Source organism: Hemiscyllium ocellatum, chromosome 22, assembly GCF_020745735.1.
Source record: "Hemiscyllium ocellatum isolate sHemOce1 chromosome 22, sHemOce1.pat.X.cur, whole genome shotgun sequence".
NCBI classification, from domain to species: Eukaryota; Metazoa; Chordata; class Chondrichthyes; order Orectolobiformes; family Hemiscylliidae; genus Hemiscyllium; species Hemiscyllium ocellatum.
The window spans coordinates 31,325,343-31,341,547 of record NC_083422.1 but is presented as its reverse complement, the minus strand read 5'-3'; the positions used below and the strand labels follow the sequence as shown (position 1 = coordinate 31,341,547).

The following is a 16,205-nucleotide window of genomic DNA, read 5'->3' as shown; positions in this document are numbered from 1 at the left end:
AAGAGCCAGTTCTGTATCCAAATGGCTACTTCTCCCTGTATTCCATGAGATCTAACCTTGCTAATCGGTCTCCCATGGGGAACCTTGTCGAACGCCTTACTGAAGTCCATATAGATCACATCTACTGCTCTGCCCTCATCAATCTTCTTTGTTACTTCATCAAAAAAACTCAATCAAGGTTGTGAGACAAGATTTCCCACGCACAAAGCCATGTTGACTATTCCTGATCAGTCCTTGCCTTTCCAAATCCATGTACGTCCTGTCCCTCAGGATTCCCCCCAACAGCTTGCCCACCACTGATGTCAGGCTCATTGGTCGATAGTTCCCTGGCTTATCCTTACCACCCTTCTTAAACAGTGGCACCATATTTGCCAACCTCCAGTCTTCCGGCACCTCACCTGTGACTATCGATGATACAAATATCTCAGCAAGAGGCCCAGCAATCACTTCTCTAGCTTCCTACAGAGTTCTCGGGTACACCTGATAAGGTCCTGGGGATTTATCCACCTTTAACCATTTCAAGACATCCAGCACTTCCTCTTCTGTAATCTGGACATTTTGCAAGACGTCACCATCTATTTCCCTACAATCTATATCTTCCATATCCTTTTCCACAGTAAATACTGATACAAAATATTCATTTAGTATCTCCCCCATTTTCTGCGGCTCCACATAAAGGCCGCCTTTCTGATCTTTGAGGGGCTTTATTCTTTCCCTAGTTACCCTTTTGTCCTTAATATATTTGTAAAGCCCCTTTGGACTCTTCTTAATTCTATTTGCCAAAGCTTCCTCATATCCTCGTTTTGCCCTCCTGATTTCCCCCTTAAGTATACTCCTACTTTCTTTATACTTTTCTAAGGATTCACTTGTTCTATCCTGTCTGTACCTGCCATATGCTTCCTTCTTTTTCTTAACCAAACCCTCAATTTCTTTAGTCATCCAGCATTCTCTATAGTTACCAGCCTTCCCTTTCACCCTGACAGGAATATACTTTCTCTGGATTCTTGTTATCTCATTTCTGAAGGCTTCCCACTTTCCAATCATGCCTTTACCTGCGAACATCTGCCTCCCAATCTACCACTCTTCAGTTCATTGATACAAAGACATCTTGATCAATTGGAATCTTGGACAACCTTCTTCACTGTCCACTATATCACCAAATTTGGTGTAATCCACACACTTACTAACCATGCCTCTTATATTCTCAGCTAAAATCATTCTTCTAAATGACAAATAAAAATGGACCCAGCAGCAATCCCTATGGAAACCACTGATCACAGGCCTCCAAACCGAAAACCAACCTTCTAGCATCACACACTGTCTCCTGCGGTTAAGCCAATTTTGCATCCAATTAGCAAGCTCACCCTGAATCCCTTGTGATCTAATTTGTAAAGCTAGTCTACCTTGCAGAATCCCAAAGGCTTTACTAAAGTCCAAGTAACCAACATCTATCGCTTTGCCCTCAGCAACCGTTTTGGTTACTTCCTCAAAAAACTCAATCAAGTTCGTGAGACACGATTTCACTCGTACAAAACCATGCTGACTATACCTAAATATTCCGTGCCTCTCCAAAAGACATAAATCCAATCTTTCAGACTCACAGGTTGATAGTTCCCAGACTTCTTGGCTTTGATTCCACCTTTGGGCATCTATCTGTGTGGAGTTTGCATATTTTCTCCATGTCTGTGGGTTTTCTTTGGGTGCTCCGGTTTCCCCTCAGTCTGAAGATGTGCAATAAGATGGACTGGTCATTTTAAGTTACCTTTCGTGAATGCACAGGGGTGTGCAGACTAGGCAAATTAGCCACGAGGAATGCAGGATTACAGGGATAGGGGAAGGGAGTGGAACTATTGGGATGCTCGGTGGTTCGGTATGGACTCAACAGACCAAATGGCCTGCTTCTGCACTATAGGAATTCGATCTATTTCAGTTTATTCCAATCAACTTCTGAAAGTTCTTGTCTCATCCCATTAAAATTTGCCTTACTTCAAATAAAAACTTTAATATTTATGAAAGGCTTATCTTTTTCCATAGCTATTTTAAAATGAATATAGTTACTAAAACTGAACCCAAGTGCTCCCCTACTATCACTTCAGACACTTGCCCTGTCTTATAATCCAAGAGAAGATCAAGTTTTGCTCCTTCTCCAGTAGGAATATTTTGCTATTGATAAAGAAAATTTTCTTGAACACACTTAATAAATTCTTCATCATCTAAACCTGTAACACTACGGTAGTACCAGTCACTGTCTGGAAAATTAGAATTATCTATTTCAACCTTATTATTCTCATATATCTGAGACCTCTTGACATATCCATTCCTCAATTTTCCTCTGCCTATTGGGGAGGAAATACAGTACAAATTCATTAAGGTGATAATTCCTTTTCTTTCCTCATTTCAACTCATATTTTCATGGGACAATTTTTCAGAAATATAATCTCCAGTTACAGCAGCACCAGCAGTAATATTTTCTTTAATCAAAAACCCCCTCCTCTTCTGCCTTTCTTTCTATTATTCCTTTGGTATCTGAAAGCCAGAACGTTGAGCTGCCAGTCCTGTCCAACCCCAGCTATGCTGCCCAAATCCCACGCTCCCAAGTGCCTTACTTGTAAGAGCCCTTGCATTGAAATACATTAAATTTGATTCTTCAGCGTTATTCTGAGTTGCTCTTGTCTGACTTTTTTAAGTAATGATTTGGAGATGCCAGTGTTGGACTGGGGTGTACAAAGTAAAAAATCACAACACCAGGTTATAGTCCAGCACTAGCTTTCGGAGTGCTGCTCCTACATTATGCGAGTGCAACCACCTGATGAAGCAGCAATGCTCTGAAAACAAGTATTTCCTAATAAACCTGTTGGACTATAACCTGGTGTTGTGTGGTTTTTAACTTTAAGTAACTTGTTCTTTTCAGATTCAAAACCATCCTCATCTATCTTCCTATTTTCTCCGCCACTTAGAATCCCTCCAACACTGTCCTCCAGTAGTTTACTGTCTCCTTTAATAGAATTAATAAAACTTCCCACTCGGATATTGGTCCCTTTCCAGTACAGGTGAAACCCATCCTTTTTTAAACTGGCCTTTTCTGCCCCAGAAGAGATCCCAAGGATCCCAGAAACTGAATCCCTGAATATTACACCCACCTCTTCAGCCATTTATCTCCTCCATGTTTTTATTCTTTCTCTCATTTGAGCTTGGCACTGGGAGTAAATCAAAGACTACTACTTTTGAGGGTCTGTTTTTTTAATCTGTTAGGTAACCTCTTATATCCACTCTGGAAAGCCTTAATCTTTTCCCTAACCATGTCATTCCTAGCAATGTGTACAATAACTTCAGTTTCTCACTCTCCCCTTTAACAATATGCTTCAAACTTTTGCAGACATCCGTAATCCTGGCACCAGGAAAGCTACATACTATCCTAGGTTCACGTTCACTGCTGCAGAATCTTCTGTCGGTGCCCTTGATAATTGTTCTTTTAAATTTTGCCACACCCTGCATGACATAAGATTCATTCTTAGTGCCTAAGAGCTGACTGTCTCTTATTTTCTTCTGACAGACTATCCTTTTCAACAGTACCCAAATTAAGTATCTATTTGAGAGAGGAATAAACACAGGAGACTTCTGTACTACCTGCTTACCTTTCCTGACAGTCATCCATCTATCTGACTGATCCTATTGTGTAATCACTTAGCTAAATCTATTAGCCATCTAACTCTGTGTCTGTTGTATGTCCTCAATGACGTTAAGCCAAAAAAGAAGCGGTTTATAATTGTACTTTCTATATAAAATAAACCACCTTTTCTTATTCAAAGAATACATCTAACTATGCAAAAAGTAAGGAATAAAAAAAAAGCAAACATAAATCTTAAATAAATTTAAACACTTAGCTGAACAGTCAAATTGAAAAAATGACTCCTCCTCAAGTGGTCCAGCAGACAGCTTTCAGTTAAAAAAACTCACTCGACCGCTTCCAAAAACTCTGTAAACACAATCTCGTGTTTAAAACAAAACTCCTCTGTGATTTAAAAAAAACCTCTGACAACTTAAAAACACTCTCTCTTCTATGCGCATAGTTTTAGAGGAAAAACCCCGAGCTGTCCAAGTGCATGCCTCTCCAAGATAACTGTTAACAGAACGCTGTTTGAAAAGGGATTATGCGCTTTTTCCTGTTTTTTTGAGTTTTTGACTATACACAAATCAAAAATGAATCTAAACAAAAATCTTATACTCCTGAAATGTTACAACTGTAAGAAATCTAGAAGTAAATCTAGATATAAGCCTACAATCTCAGTAGCAGCTCCAAGATCCACGCTACTCTCAGTTCACCATTTTAGAATCCAGTGTACTATTATAACCAAATGATGTGCTGAGCATATTAGAGGATTTCATAGACTATTTTATATTGTTACAAGATTTCTTTATTGTAGTTAGAAAATCCATTTTTATCCAGGTAAACATGAAATGAGACTGCCATAGGCTAGTACTTGTTAAGATTACATTTTCAGAGTAGTTCCCAAATGGATGGTCCTGTTTATAATGTAACCATTACCAGAAATCATAAGCTTTATTTCTGCTCCACCCACTGACCTATTGCAGTGTGCTAATTATTGCTGCTGAACCAGCAAAAGAAATAAACATGGTCTCAAATGCAACAAGGATGTAAAACAAACTACATCCACTCACCTGTCCTGTTATACATTCCATCCATTATATTCCCCACCACCGTTCTGCGCTCCACCTAATCTTTTCTTCCACTCACTTGGAAAAAAAAATTGAGGAGTCCATATAATAGGTAGTTGATCCAATATCACTCATTTTATAACTCAGTTTCTCCACCTTTCTTCTCAGAAGCACAATCTACCTCATTTTGTCCTATAAGTAATACAAGAGTTTGGATGCAAAAATCACATTTCCTTTTTAAAGTGACAATTTTATTATAACTTACCATATAGCTGAATAAACATCAATGTCATTTGCAGTTTGTTACGGTGGATCTTCATCAATGTAAGAATCAGAAAGCTCCATGCAAACTAAAAATTGGCTTGCTGTAGCTAGCACCATTGAATTTACACTGCAACACTGAAAGAACTTGAGTCTATTTGGACCTGTTACATCCTCAGAATGTCTCAAACAAATGTAAAGGACATTATGTTGTTGCATTGTTATATTTGCTGCTGTGTTGAGAACTCACAATCTAATTTAACAAACAAGAGGTAAATTTGCTTTAGCTAGCTGATTGAGGGGGAAATGTTGGCCAGGACACCAGGAGAATCCCTGCAATTACTGCCAGATACCTTTCATATATGTCTAAATAGACAGAGCTAATTTCATATTTCACCCAAACGATACTACGTCCATAAATCCAGAACCATCTCAGTGCTAGACTAAAGTGTTAGCCTAGTTGCTCAAGTGAGATATCTAGATTCTAGGTTTATCACCCAGGTGTAAAAATCCCTACCATTGAGTCAGTTTGGCATTGTGCTATGGTTGAAGCAAATGCAATGCAGGATCAAGTCTAATTCTAAATTAATCTTCGAGCTAGAATTTAGAAAAGCTACCAGCCCAGATTATTAGATCAAATGATCAAGGGATTCTTTAATAATCACTTCCATTTTTGTTAAAGACCAAATGACTGTACAATCTGCTTACCTTCACAAATTCGATCCAATCGCTGTCGCTTCACTTTGTGCTTGTCCATCAGAGACATCAGCAATGCTATTTAATGAATTCCTCCCAATATAACAAGCAATGAGGGTTTGAGGTGGTCACAATTCAGGTGAATCCACGGTAGCTCATATGCATAACTTCAATCCAAATCCTGAAAAGAAATTCGAAGACAAGAGAATAGTCCATGAAACTGGAACCACGTGAAAATTTAAGACAAAATTTATACTAAGATCATGACAAATAAAACTTAGAACACTTCATCACGTCAACATCCCAACATTCCACAAAGTATAAGTTACATTTACAAATATACACAAAGCTTAACATTGATGAAAAATCTTTCCACTTGTGTATTCTATCAGTAAACGGCATCTTGAATGCAATAATTTATGTTCTAAACAGCAGAGTCTAGCTTGTGTAATTAAATATTTCTCAGTAAGGTGACTATGTGCAGCAATTCAGTCATTTAATGGTTAACTAACCTATTGAGTATGCAACAAAACCTTGCATCTCACTTACACAAAACCAAGATAATAGTTCTCAGCTAGAATAGCAGCCAAAATCAAAATCAGGGACTTTCTCAGATACCATAATAATTATATAACCATGAAACTGTGCAAGATCTTCATTAATAAGCAGTTTAATGGTGAAGTAGAAGACTCCAAGAAACCAGGCTGCCATCTGTACTCTCAACCAATCCACCACCATACTAAATGGAGGTCAGGGGTTAAAACGTATATTGATTTTGATGCAACACTCGAGGTAAATATCTAATCCCAAGCATGCTTCCCTTGTGATACACTTGTTAAACTATTTAAGCAATGCACTGACAGGAGTAGAATTCAGACTCAATTAAGCTATGCTACATACCACAACATATCACAGCATCTTCCTGTCACTATTACAATTGTATGATGTAAGCTCAAACCAATCACAGTACAGAATGGGTCCTTTGATGGATAATACTAGTAATAACCTCCTTTCCTTGAGAGAATACAAAGCTTATATGTTGATTAAATATGTTATTCAGCACAAAAAGGCCCACAATAAATAGATACAATTGCGGTTTTGATCTCGTAAAGGCTGAGGTTAAAGTGAAAAGAAGCTTGCTGAAATCAGAGCTGGAATTTCAATGATTATTCACACGTATTTATTCTTATACATCATTTTTTCTTCCCCGAATCTTAAGTTTTTACGTACAACTCCAAATTCAGTCAGTTTCGGACACTGTATTTGAGAGAACAATCACACACAGGAGCAGCAGCTTAAATAATTGCAAGAAATCTATCCAATTCAGAATTTGCACAGACCAACTTGCTGCCATCATTTGAAAATGTTCCAACAGTAAAAGAAATTAGCTTCAAAAGGAGAGCAAAGAGAAAGCATATTGAGTTTATGGCAAACATTGCAATTCCCAATAATCAAAACTACCACCATACTGAGCCATTGGAGCTGTCCGAGAGACAAATTCAGTAAATAACTAACATATTGCTTCAAATCTGCTTTTGTTTAAGACAATCAGGACAAAAAGAAACAATTGCTGGTAAAAAGCTATTACTGCTACATTGGTATAAAAACTTCCAATCTCAGTTCAAAACACATTATGTTACAGGTTGGGGAACATGGTGCCACAGTATCAAAATGACAATGTACATGCAATTTTCGAAAGATTCTATATCAGCTCAGTGAGAAAAGCTACTAGAATGAAATTATTTGATGAATAACTTGTGGATGGCATGGTGGCTCAGAGGTGGCTCAGTGGTTAGCACTGCTGCCTCACAGCACCAGGGTCCCGGTTTTGACTCCAGCCTCGGACAACTGTCTGTGTGGAGTTTGCACATTCTCCCCATGTTTGCGTGGGTTTCCTCCTACAGTCCAAAGATGTGCATGTCAGGTGAATTGGCCATGCTAAATTGCCCATAGTGTGAGGTGAAGGGGTAAATGTAGGGGAATGGGTTTGGGTGGGTTGCGCTTTGGCGGGTCGGTGTGGACTTGTTGGGCTGAAGGGCCTGTTTCCACACTGTAAGTAATCTAACAATGGTACTTTGCCTTGTTAAGGTGGTTCAGTGGTTAGCACCGCTGCCTCACATTGCCAGGGACCTGAGTTCAATTCTAGCCTCAGGTGACTGTCTGTTCTCCCTGTGTCTATCATGTGCAGGTTAGATGGATTAGCTATGGGACTTACAGGATTATGGGGATAGGGTTGGTATGAGCTGAATGGCCTACTTCCACCCTGCAGGGATTCTATCGTTCTATGAAGTGGAGAACATGAGGGCTTTTGGAAGGTGTGAGAGCTGAGGGCAGTTTTTCAATTCTAGTGGGTGGCACGGTGGCACAGTGGTTAGCACTGCTGCCTCACAGTGCCAGAGACCCAGGTTCAATTCCCGCCTCAGGCAACTGTCTGTGTGGAATTTGCACATTCTCCCCGTGTCTGCGTGGGTTTCCTCTGGGTGCTCCGGTTTCCTCCCACAGTCCAAAAATGTGCAGGTTAGGTGAATTGGCCATGCTAAATTGCCCATAGTGTTAGATGCAGGGGTAAATGTAGGGGAAAGGGTCTGGGTGAGTGTGCTTCAGAGGGTCAGTGTGGACTTGTTGGGCCGAAGGGCCTGTTTCCACACTGGAAGTAAGCTAATCTAAAAAATAACTTTTTTTAAGATCAAATCAGCATTGCCATTCATTGATGATTTAAAAGGGACAGAGAGTTTTAAATAGTAAAAACAGGCCATACAGTCCATTTTGCCTTTGCTAGATCTCAAAAGTGCTTTCCACCTCATACACTGAGCCTCTTAGCTTTCTATGTTTATCAAATTCCTTTAAGAGCAACGTGAATCCCTCAAACATTACTGTTTCTAGTATAACATTTATTTTTGTGGCTTCCTGTGTGAAAGAAATTCTTTTTATTTTTGCCTATTTTGGTGACAATCTTAAATTTATGCATAAGATGGAGGTTTTACTATTTCATCAGCTGTGCCTATTCCTAATTGCTCCTGAAAAGGCAACTTCTTGAATCATCTACAATATTAAAGTCAACTGTAGTCCACAGTACACCCACAATTCAGTAACGGGGTCCCAGGATTTGACTTGTAACAATGAAGTCACAGCAATATAGTTCCAAATCAGAACAATATTTGGTTCAAAGTAGAACATGTAAGTGACCAAGTTCCTGTGCCTGATGCTCTTGTCCTTCCAGGTGGTCAAGATCATGGCTTTGGAAAGTGCTGCCAAAAGGAGCCTTGGCAATTAACCGCAATATATCTTGGAAATGGAGCACACTGTTGCCACTTTATATTGGTGGTGGAGGGAATGAAAGTTGGTGCATGAGATGCCAATCAAGCAGACTTTATCCTGGATGGTGTCAAGCTTCCTGAGTGATGTTGGAGCTGTACCCATTCAGACAAGTGCATACTACTTCATCACATTCCTGACTTGAGCCTAACAAAGGGCAGACATGCTTTGGGTATCAGATGTGTTACTTACCATAGATGTCCTAGCCTCTGACCAAGTCTTGCAGGCACTGTTCGTACGCAAGTACAGAGCCATTGTCATTTTCAGTGCCAAGGAGCCAGTTTGCTCTTAGTCCAATACACCACGCTATCAGTGCACTAACCAGTTGAAATGTTTTTGTCTTATTTATTTTGCCACAACCTGCTTCAGTTTTGAACACATTTATCTGTTCTCCTCACAACCCTCTTTCTTTTAATACATTACTTAACCAGACAACCAGATTTACTCAGCCACAACCAGTCTGCCATTACAATTTATTGAATTAATATAGAAATTACAATCCTGTAAGGATATGAACTGTCAGATTGGCAACACACCCAAAGAAAATATCTCTTAACATGCAAGATGTTTGAAGGATTGTTAATATACTAATCCAATACTAAAGTGTATAAACATCCAAGGAAATGGAGGACATACTCAATCATGGCACAGAGCTTGGACTAGAACAATTTCACGAGTAATGAAAAACTATATAACAAAGTATTCATTATCATGCTGTAGCAGACAGACAACAGGATAAGTCAGAATGTAAATAGTGCCAAGGGATTTAAAGTGTATTTTAACAATTGAAGGATTTCCACTTACCTACTGGAACAATTAAAGAGATTACCCTGTCCAAGTACTTCCAAAAGAGCACATTAATATTCTTTGAGTCTTTAACTGCTGCACATTTTTAAAATGCCAAATATTAAAAAGTTGAAGCAGAGAAACGGATATAACCCAATTTCCTTAGAGCAGTTTCTGAGAAAGAAGTCAGTTCATTTTGAATGATATTCTGCACATTAAATTTTGCCATGCCATTGGATTTTGAACTAGCCACAGAAAAACGGAGTGGCATTATGTGCCTGCAAATTATCTTGGCCCTTTTGCACGAAAATCTTTATTTAAATCTGGGAAGAAGGGATCAAAGGTAGACTTTCAGTTTACTCCTGATAAGTTTCTTATTACACCGAAAATACAAATAACCCAGGTTATTTTGAATTCAGCGAAATAAATAAAACAGGAAATAAGGGATTTTGCACATTAAACTATCAGGTGATTGAAACTAAATGCAATTGAAGTAACAGCAGATCGCATGCAGTTCAATTAATTCAGGTTGTGTTAAGGTTGCTCATTGTATTCATCCTGCTAAAATCATTGTCTTATTCTCCTGTTAATTTACGGTTTAATTTGTCGGACTAGTCTAGGTTATAAAGGCCAGGAGCTGGTTTACATATAACAGGATCACATAATCCAAGTCAGAAAACAGGAAGGCAGTTAATGCCTCCTCCGGCAGCCTGTTACAAATTCAATGTACTTCAAACTTTAGGATCAGCTGCTTTCTCCTCAAGTTCAGATATTTCAATGGTTTTAACTCAAGTATCTCAAGTTGTCTCGGCACATTTATTTATAAGGGGAGGTATTCTGTAGCTGTGAAAGATTTTACTAGTTAAACGAGGTACATAAAATAATTTATTGCTGACTTTGAGAGAACCAAATCAATGCCCCCTTAAGGATACTGTAATAAAGACTGCCATGATTTAAAGTCAAAATACTTCTCCTCTGTTATCTCAATGAATCATCATCCTTATTCTTTCCTCCCAATCCAAATAATTAATAATCATGTTTTCTTCCAACACACACACACACTTAGCATTTCATTCTCTTTCAGTTCTGTCAAATTTTCCTCCCTCTTTCTTGCACGTTTGCAAATGCGCACAACTTTTACTCACTGTTTTCTTTGAGGTCTGATTTGCTGCAACTTGTAACAACAATACTGAGCCACTCATTAATTGTCATAACAGGAACACAAATGGTATGCATAATCCGTTAATGCCACATTGGAATGTGCAAATTTGGTGCTCGTTGAGTCAGCAAGGGATCCGTAAAAGCTTTGTTCACAAAAGAGACCTTTTAGATTGTTGCTGATAGCATGAGGGAACAGCAAAATGCTTTCCACATTGTTGAAAGGCAATTTGCTAATAATAAACAGTTCTCAGCATGCTTTAGTAATGATAATATGTGCAGGATGTGCACTATGTTTTCAGCAGTATACATTAAATGGTATGTGCAAGGTGGTGTTGAATTGAACGATGCGGTCTCCTCTACACTGGGGAGACTGGACGCCTCCTAGCAGAGCGCTTTAGGGAACATCTCCGAGACACCCACACCAATCAACCACACCGCCTCGTGGCCCAACATTTCAACTCCCCCTCCCAGTCTGCCGAGGACATGGAGGTCCTGGGCCTCCTTCACCGCCACTCCCTCACCACCAGACGCCTGGAGGAAGAACGCTTCATCTTCCGCCTCGGAACACTTCAACCCCAGGGCATCAATGTGGACTTCAACAGTTTCCTCATTTCCCCTTCCCCCACCTCATCCTAGTTTCAAACTTCCAGCTCAGCACTGACCCCATGACTTGTCCGGACTTGTCCGACCTGCCTAGCTCCTTTTACACCTATCCACTCCACCCTCTCCTCCCTGACCTATCACCTTCATCTCCTCCCCCACTCACCCATTGTACTCTATGCTACTCTCTCCCCACGCTTATCTCTCCATGCTTCAGTCTCTCTGCCTTTATTCCTGATGAAGGGCTTTTGCCCGAAACGTCGATTTCGCTGCTTGTTGGATGCTGCCTGAACTGCTGTGCTCTTCCAGCACCACTGATCCAGAATCTGGTTTCCAGCATCTGCAGTCATTGTTTGTACCGTGTTGAATTGAAGACAAACTCCAAACTAGACTAACGGGATCATGACTTTACTAGTGTATGCACATGCCTCAATTATCCAAGGAGGTAATGAAGGGGTAGAGCTCTCGCCAATTATTGAGGCTTGGGACACCTGCTTTAGGAAGCAAAACATGTCTGTTCAATCTGGATTTTTATTTATTACAATTTTTTTAGGCATAAATTTCATCGATCTCAAGCTTTGTTAAAAGTAAGGTAAGATCTAAATAAGAAGAATAAGGGCTTTTTATTATCCATTGCTTGAGAATGGTCAAATGTTGGAATATTGATTTAAACTTTCCATGTGACTCACAAAGGAGCCATTCTACACAAGTCAGAAGTGTGATGCAATACTCTCCACTTACCTGGATGAGTGTACCTCCAATAACATTCAATAAGTCAGTCACCATCTAGAACAAAGCAGACTGCTTGTTTGGTATCCCATCCACAAATGATCTCCATCACTAACACTCACTAGAACTAGTGTGTAACATCTAAAAGATGCACAGTAGAAATTCATCTTGCAAATTCACTACAATCTACAAGGACATAGAATCCATAGAAACCCTACAGTGTAGAAACAGGCCCTTCGGCCCAACAAGTCCACATTGACCCTCCAAAGAGCATCCCATCCAAACCCACACCTCATTACTCTACATTTACCCTTGACTAATGCACCTGACCTATACATCTCTGAACACTATGGGCAATTTAGCATGGCCTGCAGATATATGGGAACAGGGTTAGGATTAGTTCCTCTCCAAGCCACTCATCATCCTAACTTGTAAACATGTTGCCATTCTTTCAGAGTTGCCGTATTAAAATCCTGAAACTCACTCCCGATGGCATTGTGGGTCTATCGCACATGGTCTGCAGCAGTTCAAGACAACAGCTCACTACCAAATTCTCACGGGTAACTAGGGATGAGCAATAAATGCTTGCTCAGCCAGTGATGTTTATGTCCTGTGAGTGAATAAAAACAATATTGTAACCTACAAAGACAAAACTTTGCTTCACTGCTGTTATAAATTATAAAACATAAGAGTGAGCAATGTTTAAATTGTGGACAATTCTTGGGATCTTCTGTGGATCGGAGAGTGGTGCAACTCTGACCTCCCCTACAAGGCTTTCTAAGATGTGCACACAGATAAGACCAGTTGCAGCCTGTATGCGTTGAAGTATTTCTGCAATCATTTATTTTCCTGTCCTACCAAAAAAAAAAGTGCTATTAGTGACTCCTAGGCTTAGGATTCAACTTACATAATGAAACAATAATTGGCTTGTAGTACACTGCTGGAGTAATCACCATTTCACTAGTCAAAACCACACATCAATCCTTTGGGGACTGCTGCCATTGTGGGCTTTGCTCAATAACAGCCAGTCCTTCCCACCCTTGACCACTGATTCCTGAACATGGCAAATCTTGATCTATCAGAGTCCTGTCAAGTATTCAAAGTTTGGGAGAAGATTTGTAGCTCGGGTGCTCGTTGTTCTGGTTCTGTTCGCTGAACTGGGAATTTGTGTTACAGACGTTTTGTCCCCTGTCTAGGTGACATCCTCAGTGCTTGGGAGCCGCCTGTGAAGTGCTTCTGTGATGTTTCCTCCGGCATTTACAGTGATTTGTACCTGCCGCTCTGGTTGTCAGTTCCAGCTGTCCGCTGCAGTGGCCGGTATATTGGGTCCAGGTTGATGTGCTTATTGATTGATTCTGTGGATGAGTGCCACGCCTCTTGGAATTCCCTGGCTGTTCTCTGTTTGGCTTGTCCTATAATAGTAGTCTTATCCCAGTCAAACTCATGTTGCTTGTCATCTGAGTGTGTGGCTACTAAGGACAGCTGGTCATGTCGTTTCGTGGCTAGTTGGTGTTCATGGATGCAGACCGTTAGCTGTCTTCCTGTTTGTCCTAAGTAGTGTTTTGTGCAGTCCTTGCATGGGATTTTGTACACTACATTGGTTTTGCTCATGCTGGGTATTGGGTCCATCGTCCTGGTGGTTGTTGTTTGAGAGTGGCTGTTGGTTTGTGTGCTGTTAGGAGTCCTAGTGGTCGCAGTAGTCTGGCTGTCAGTTCAGAAATGTTTTTGATGTATGGTAGTGTGGCTAGTCCTTTGGGTTGTGGCATGTGCTCATTCCGTTGTCTTTCCCTTAGGCATCTGTTGATGAAATTGCGGGGGTATCCGTTTTTGGTGAATACATTATATAAATGTTCTTCTTCCTCTTTTTGCAGTTCTGGTGTACTGCAGTGTATTGTGGCCCTTTTGAACAGTGTCTTGATGCAACTTCTTTTGTGTCTGTTGGGGTGGTTGCTTCCTGTCAACTACGAATTTCAACTTGAACAAGGTTGCAAAACATACTCTGTGAACTCAGACATTTAAGGTCTAGCTGCAAGATTGTTATCTGTGGGCAAGAGTTCAATATTGTCACAGCCAATATGTTCTCTGTACAAGTGCAGGCTCATTGGAATTTTGTGCAAAAAGACACAAGTACTGTTACAACTGTTTCTCTAATAGGGAAAGGAAAAAAAGGAAATTATTTTGGCTGTAAGCCGAGTTGTAAAGTACAGCACTATACTTTCAAATCAATTTGCATGGTGCAAAATAACATCAATGCTATTATAAATGCCTTCTATATTGATCTCATCAATATTCTGACTTCTGAGAATTCCTATAACATACATTAGCAGTGCTGGACTTACAGGAGAACACACTGCAGGTTTGCAAGTGATCAAGTGATAAATTGGACTGGAAGTTCAATTTCCTTCTGTTCATTCACCACAAAGGCTAGATTTCTTCCTCATTCTTACTACTAATTGAAAGGTCCCCTCCATTCAGCACATTACACAATGATAAGATATAAAATCTAGCCAGGAAAGACAAAAGCTTTCAGAATCGCAGAACCAGAACATTTGCATGTGCTTTTAGATGAAAAAAACTACTAAGTACTTGAGGAGATAAGAGTTGTTTGAGTTTAAATGTATTAGTTTAGGCACAAGATAATAATCTTGAGACCTGGTAATGACATAATAATTCTCATATCCCCTTTATACAATGTGTATTTTCTCAGTAAGTCATGTTCAATACTCTTTAATGATACTTCACATAATCTTATAAGTAAAGATCACATAAATGTGCCGCTTAGCAAACTCTCAGTGTTTTACTGGAGTCTATAATCCTATTTTTACAGTCATTCCAAAATGTCCTTTAAAAAGAAACTCTGTTGTGTGTTTTAAATGACTCTGTAATAGCTGAGTCTTTGCACACAGTAACTCTGTTCTGTGGTCAGGCTGGATGATGCATGCAAAACGTAGCAGTGAACTTTCAACTTGGGTTCCTGGGTTCAAACTCAATCCAGATGAAACTCTGCCTCTATCCATCTCTATCTCTCTGCGTTTCTTTCTCAGCTCATTGATAGTAGCCACAGTTCTTAAATGGCAATGAGTTTAATGAATTCTGACATGACTGGTTTATAGTGGAACTGCTGTTGGCTGGGCCAACCAATATTTCAGCAACCAGCCACACAGAACAGCCTATTGGCACCAATGTAAACACAGCTAAATAATGGGACAATCATACCAGACGCAGGCCATTTTCAATACCCCTAAATGGCCTCCACATGAAAGAACATCTGGCTACTAATTTCTACCTAAACACTTGTGGCTGTAATACCCTTTTCCTACATCAAAGAGGGTTCTGCACTGGCCAGCATGAATACACTGAAGCTTGTGAACAATTGTTCATTTGAGACCATTTTCATAAAATTGCCTTGGGTATTTGTTGACCTAAGCTAATTAATTTCTCATTTTATTACAATAGCTTTCTTATCAGACATTAGAACAATATCTTGTACTGCTTATGTAGAACTAGTATGGCTTCCTGTTTAGGGAAACTTGACTTAACAATCTTCAATAACTGTTTTCAAACTACCCAATAACCAAATTCTCATTCTAGCCAGTGCAACAAGCTCATAATCTACTTAGCTGGAACTGTATCCCTGCAATATGCATGCATTAGCCAGTTAAATTTTCTTTTATATTCAGGATCTGGTCCATTCAGTTCAGTTTTATCAGCTCAATAAATACCTTGCTGCTGACACAATGCCAGAACTTCTAGTCTGCATGAAAATTCGCTAAACACATCTTGCAAATCAGATGGATATTAAAACCAATTCATCATCAAGACAATTTAGCTTAATCTCCCTGGGCCAGCACTTTGCAATTTCATGAGCCCAACTTTGTTGCTTTACTTTCAAAGGACAAGCTGATGACTTCTAAAAATTGCCCGATGAAGAACCACATTGAAAACCAGTGTGTCTATCGAGATTTCAGTCAAGAGAAGGC

The 16,205-nt window shown here is 39.7% G+C and overlaps 1 protein-coding gene across 6 annotated transcripts in view; it reads right to left on the bottom strand.

Annotated features, from left to right (window-relative positions):
- Positions 1–16,205, bottom strand: part of ctbp2a (C-terminal binding protein 2a) — a 288,354-nt gene that overhangs the window by 169,237 nt on the left and 102,912 nt on the right. For all 6 annotated transcript variants that reach the window (XM_060842012.1, XM_060842008.1, XM_060842006.1 and 3 more), the window contains one exon: positions 5,647–5,815. In XM_060842012.1, coding sequence (XP_060697995.1) covers positions 5,647–5,704 — 58 coding nt within the window. In that variant the 5' untranslated portion in view covers positions 5,705–5,815. The remainder of the gene's footprint in view (positions 1–5,646; positions 5,816–16,205) is intronic.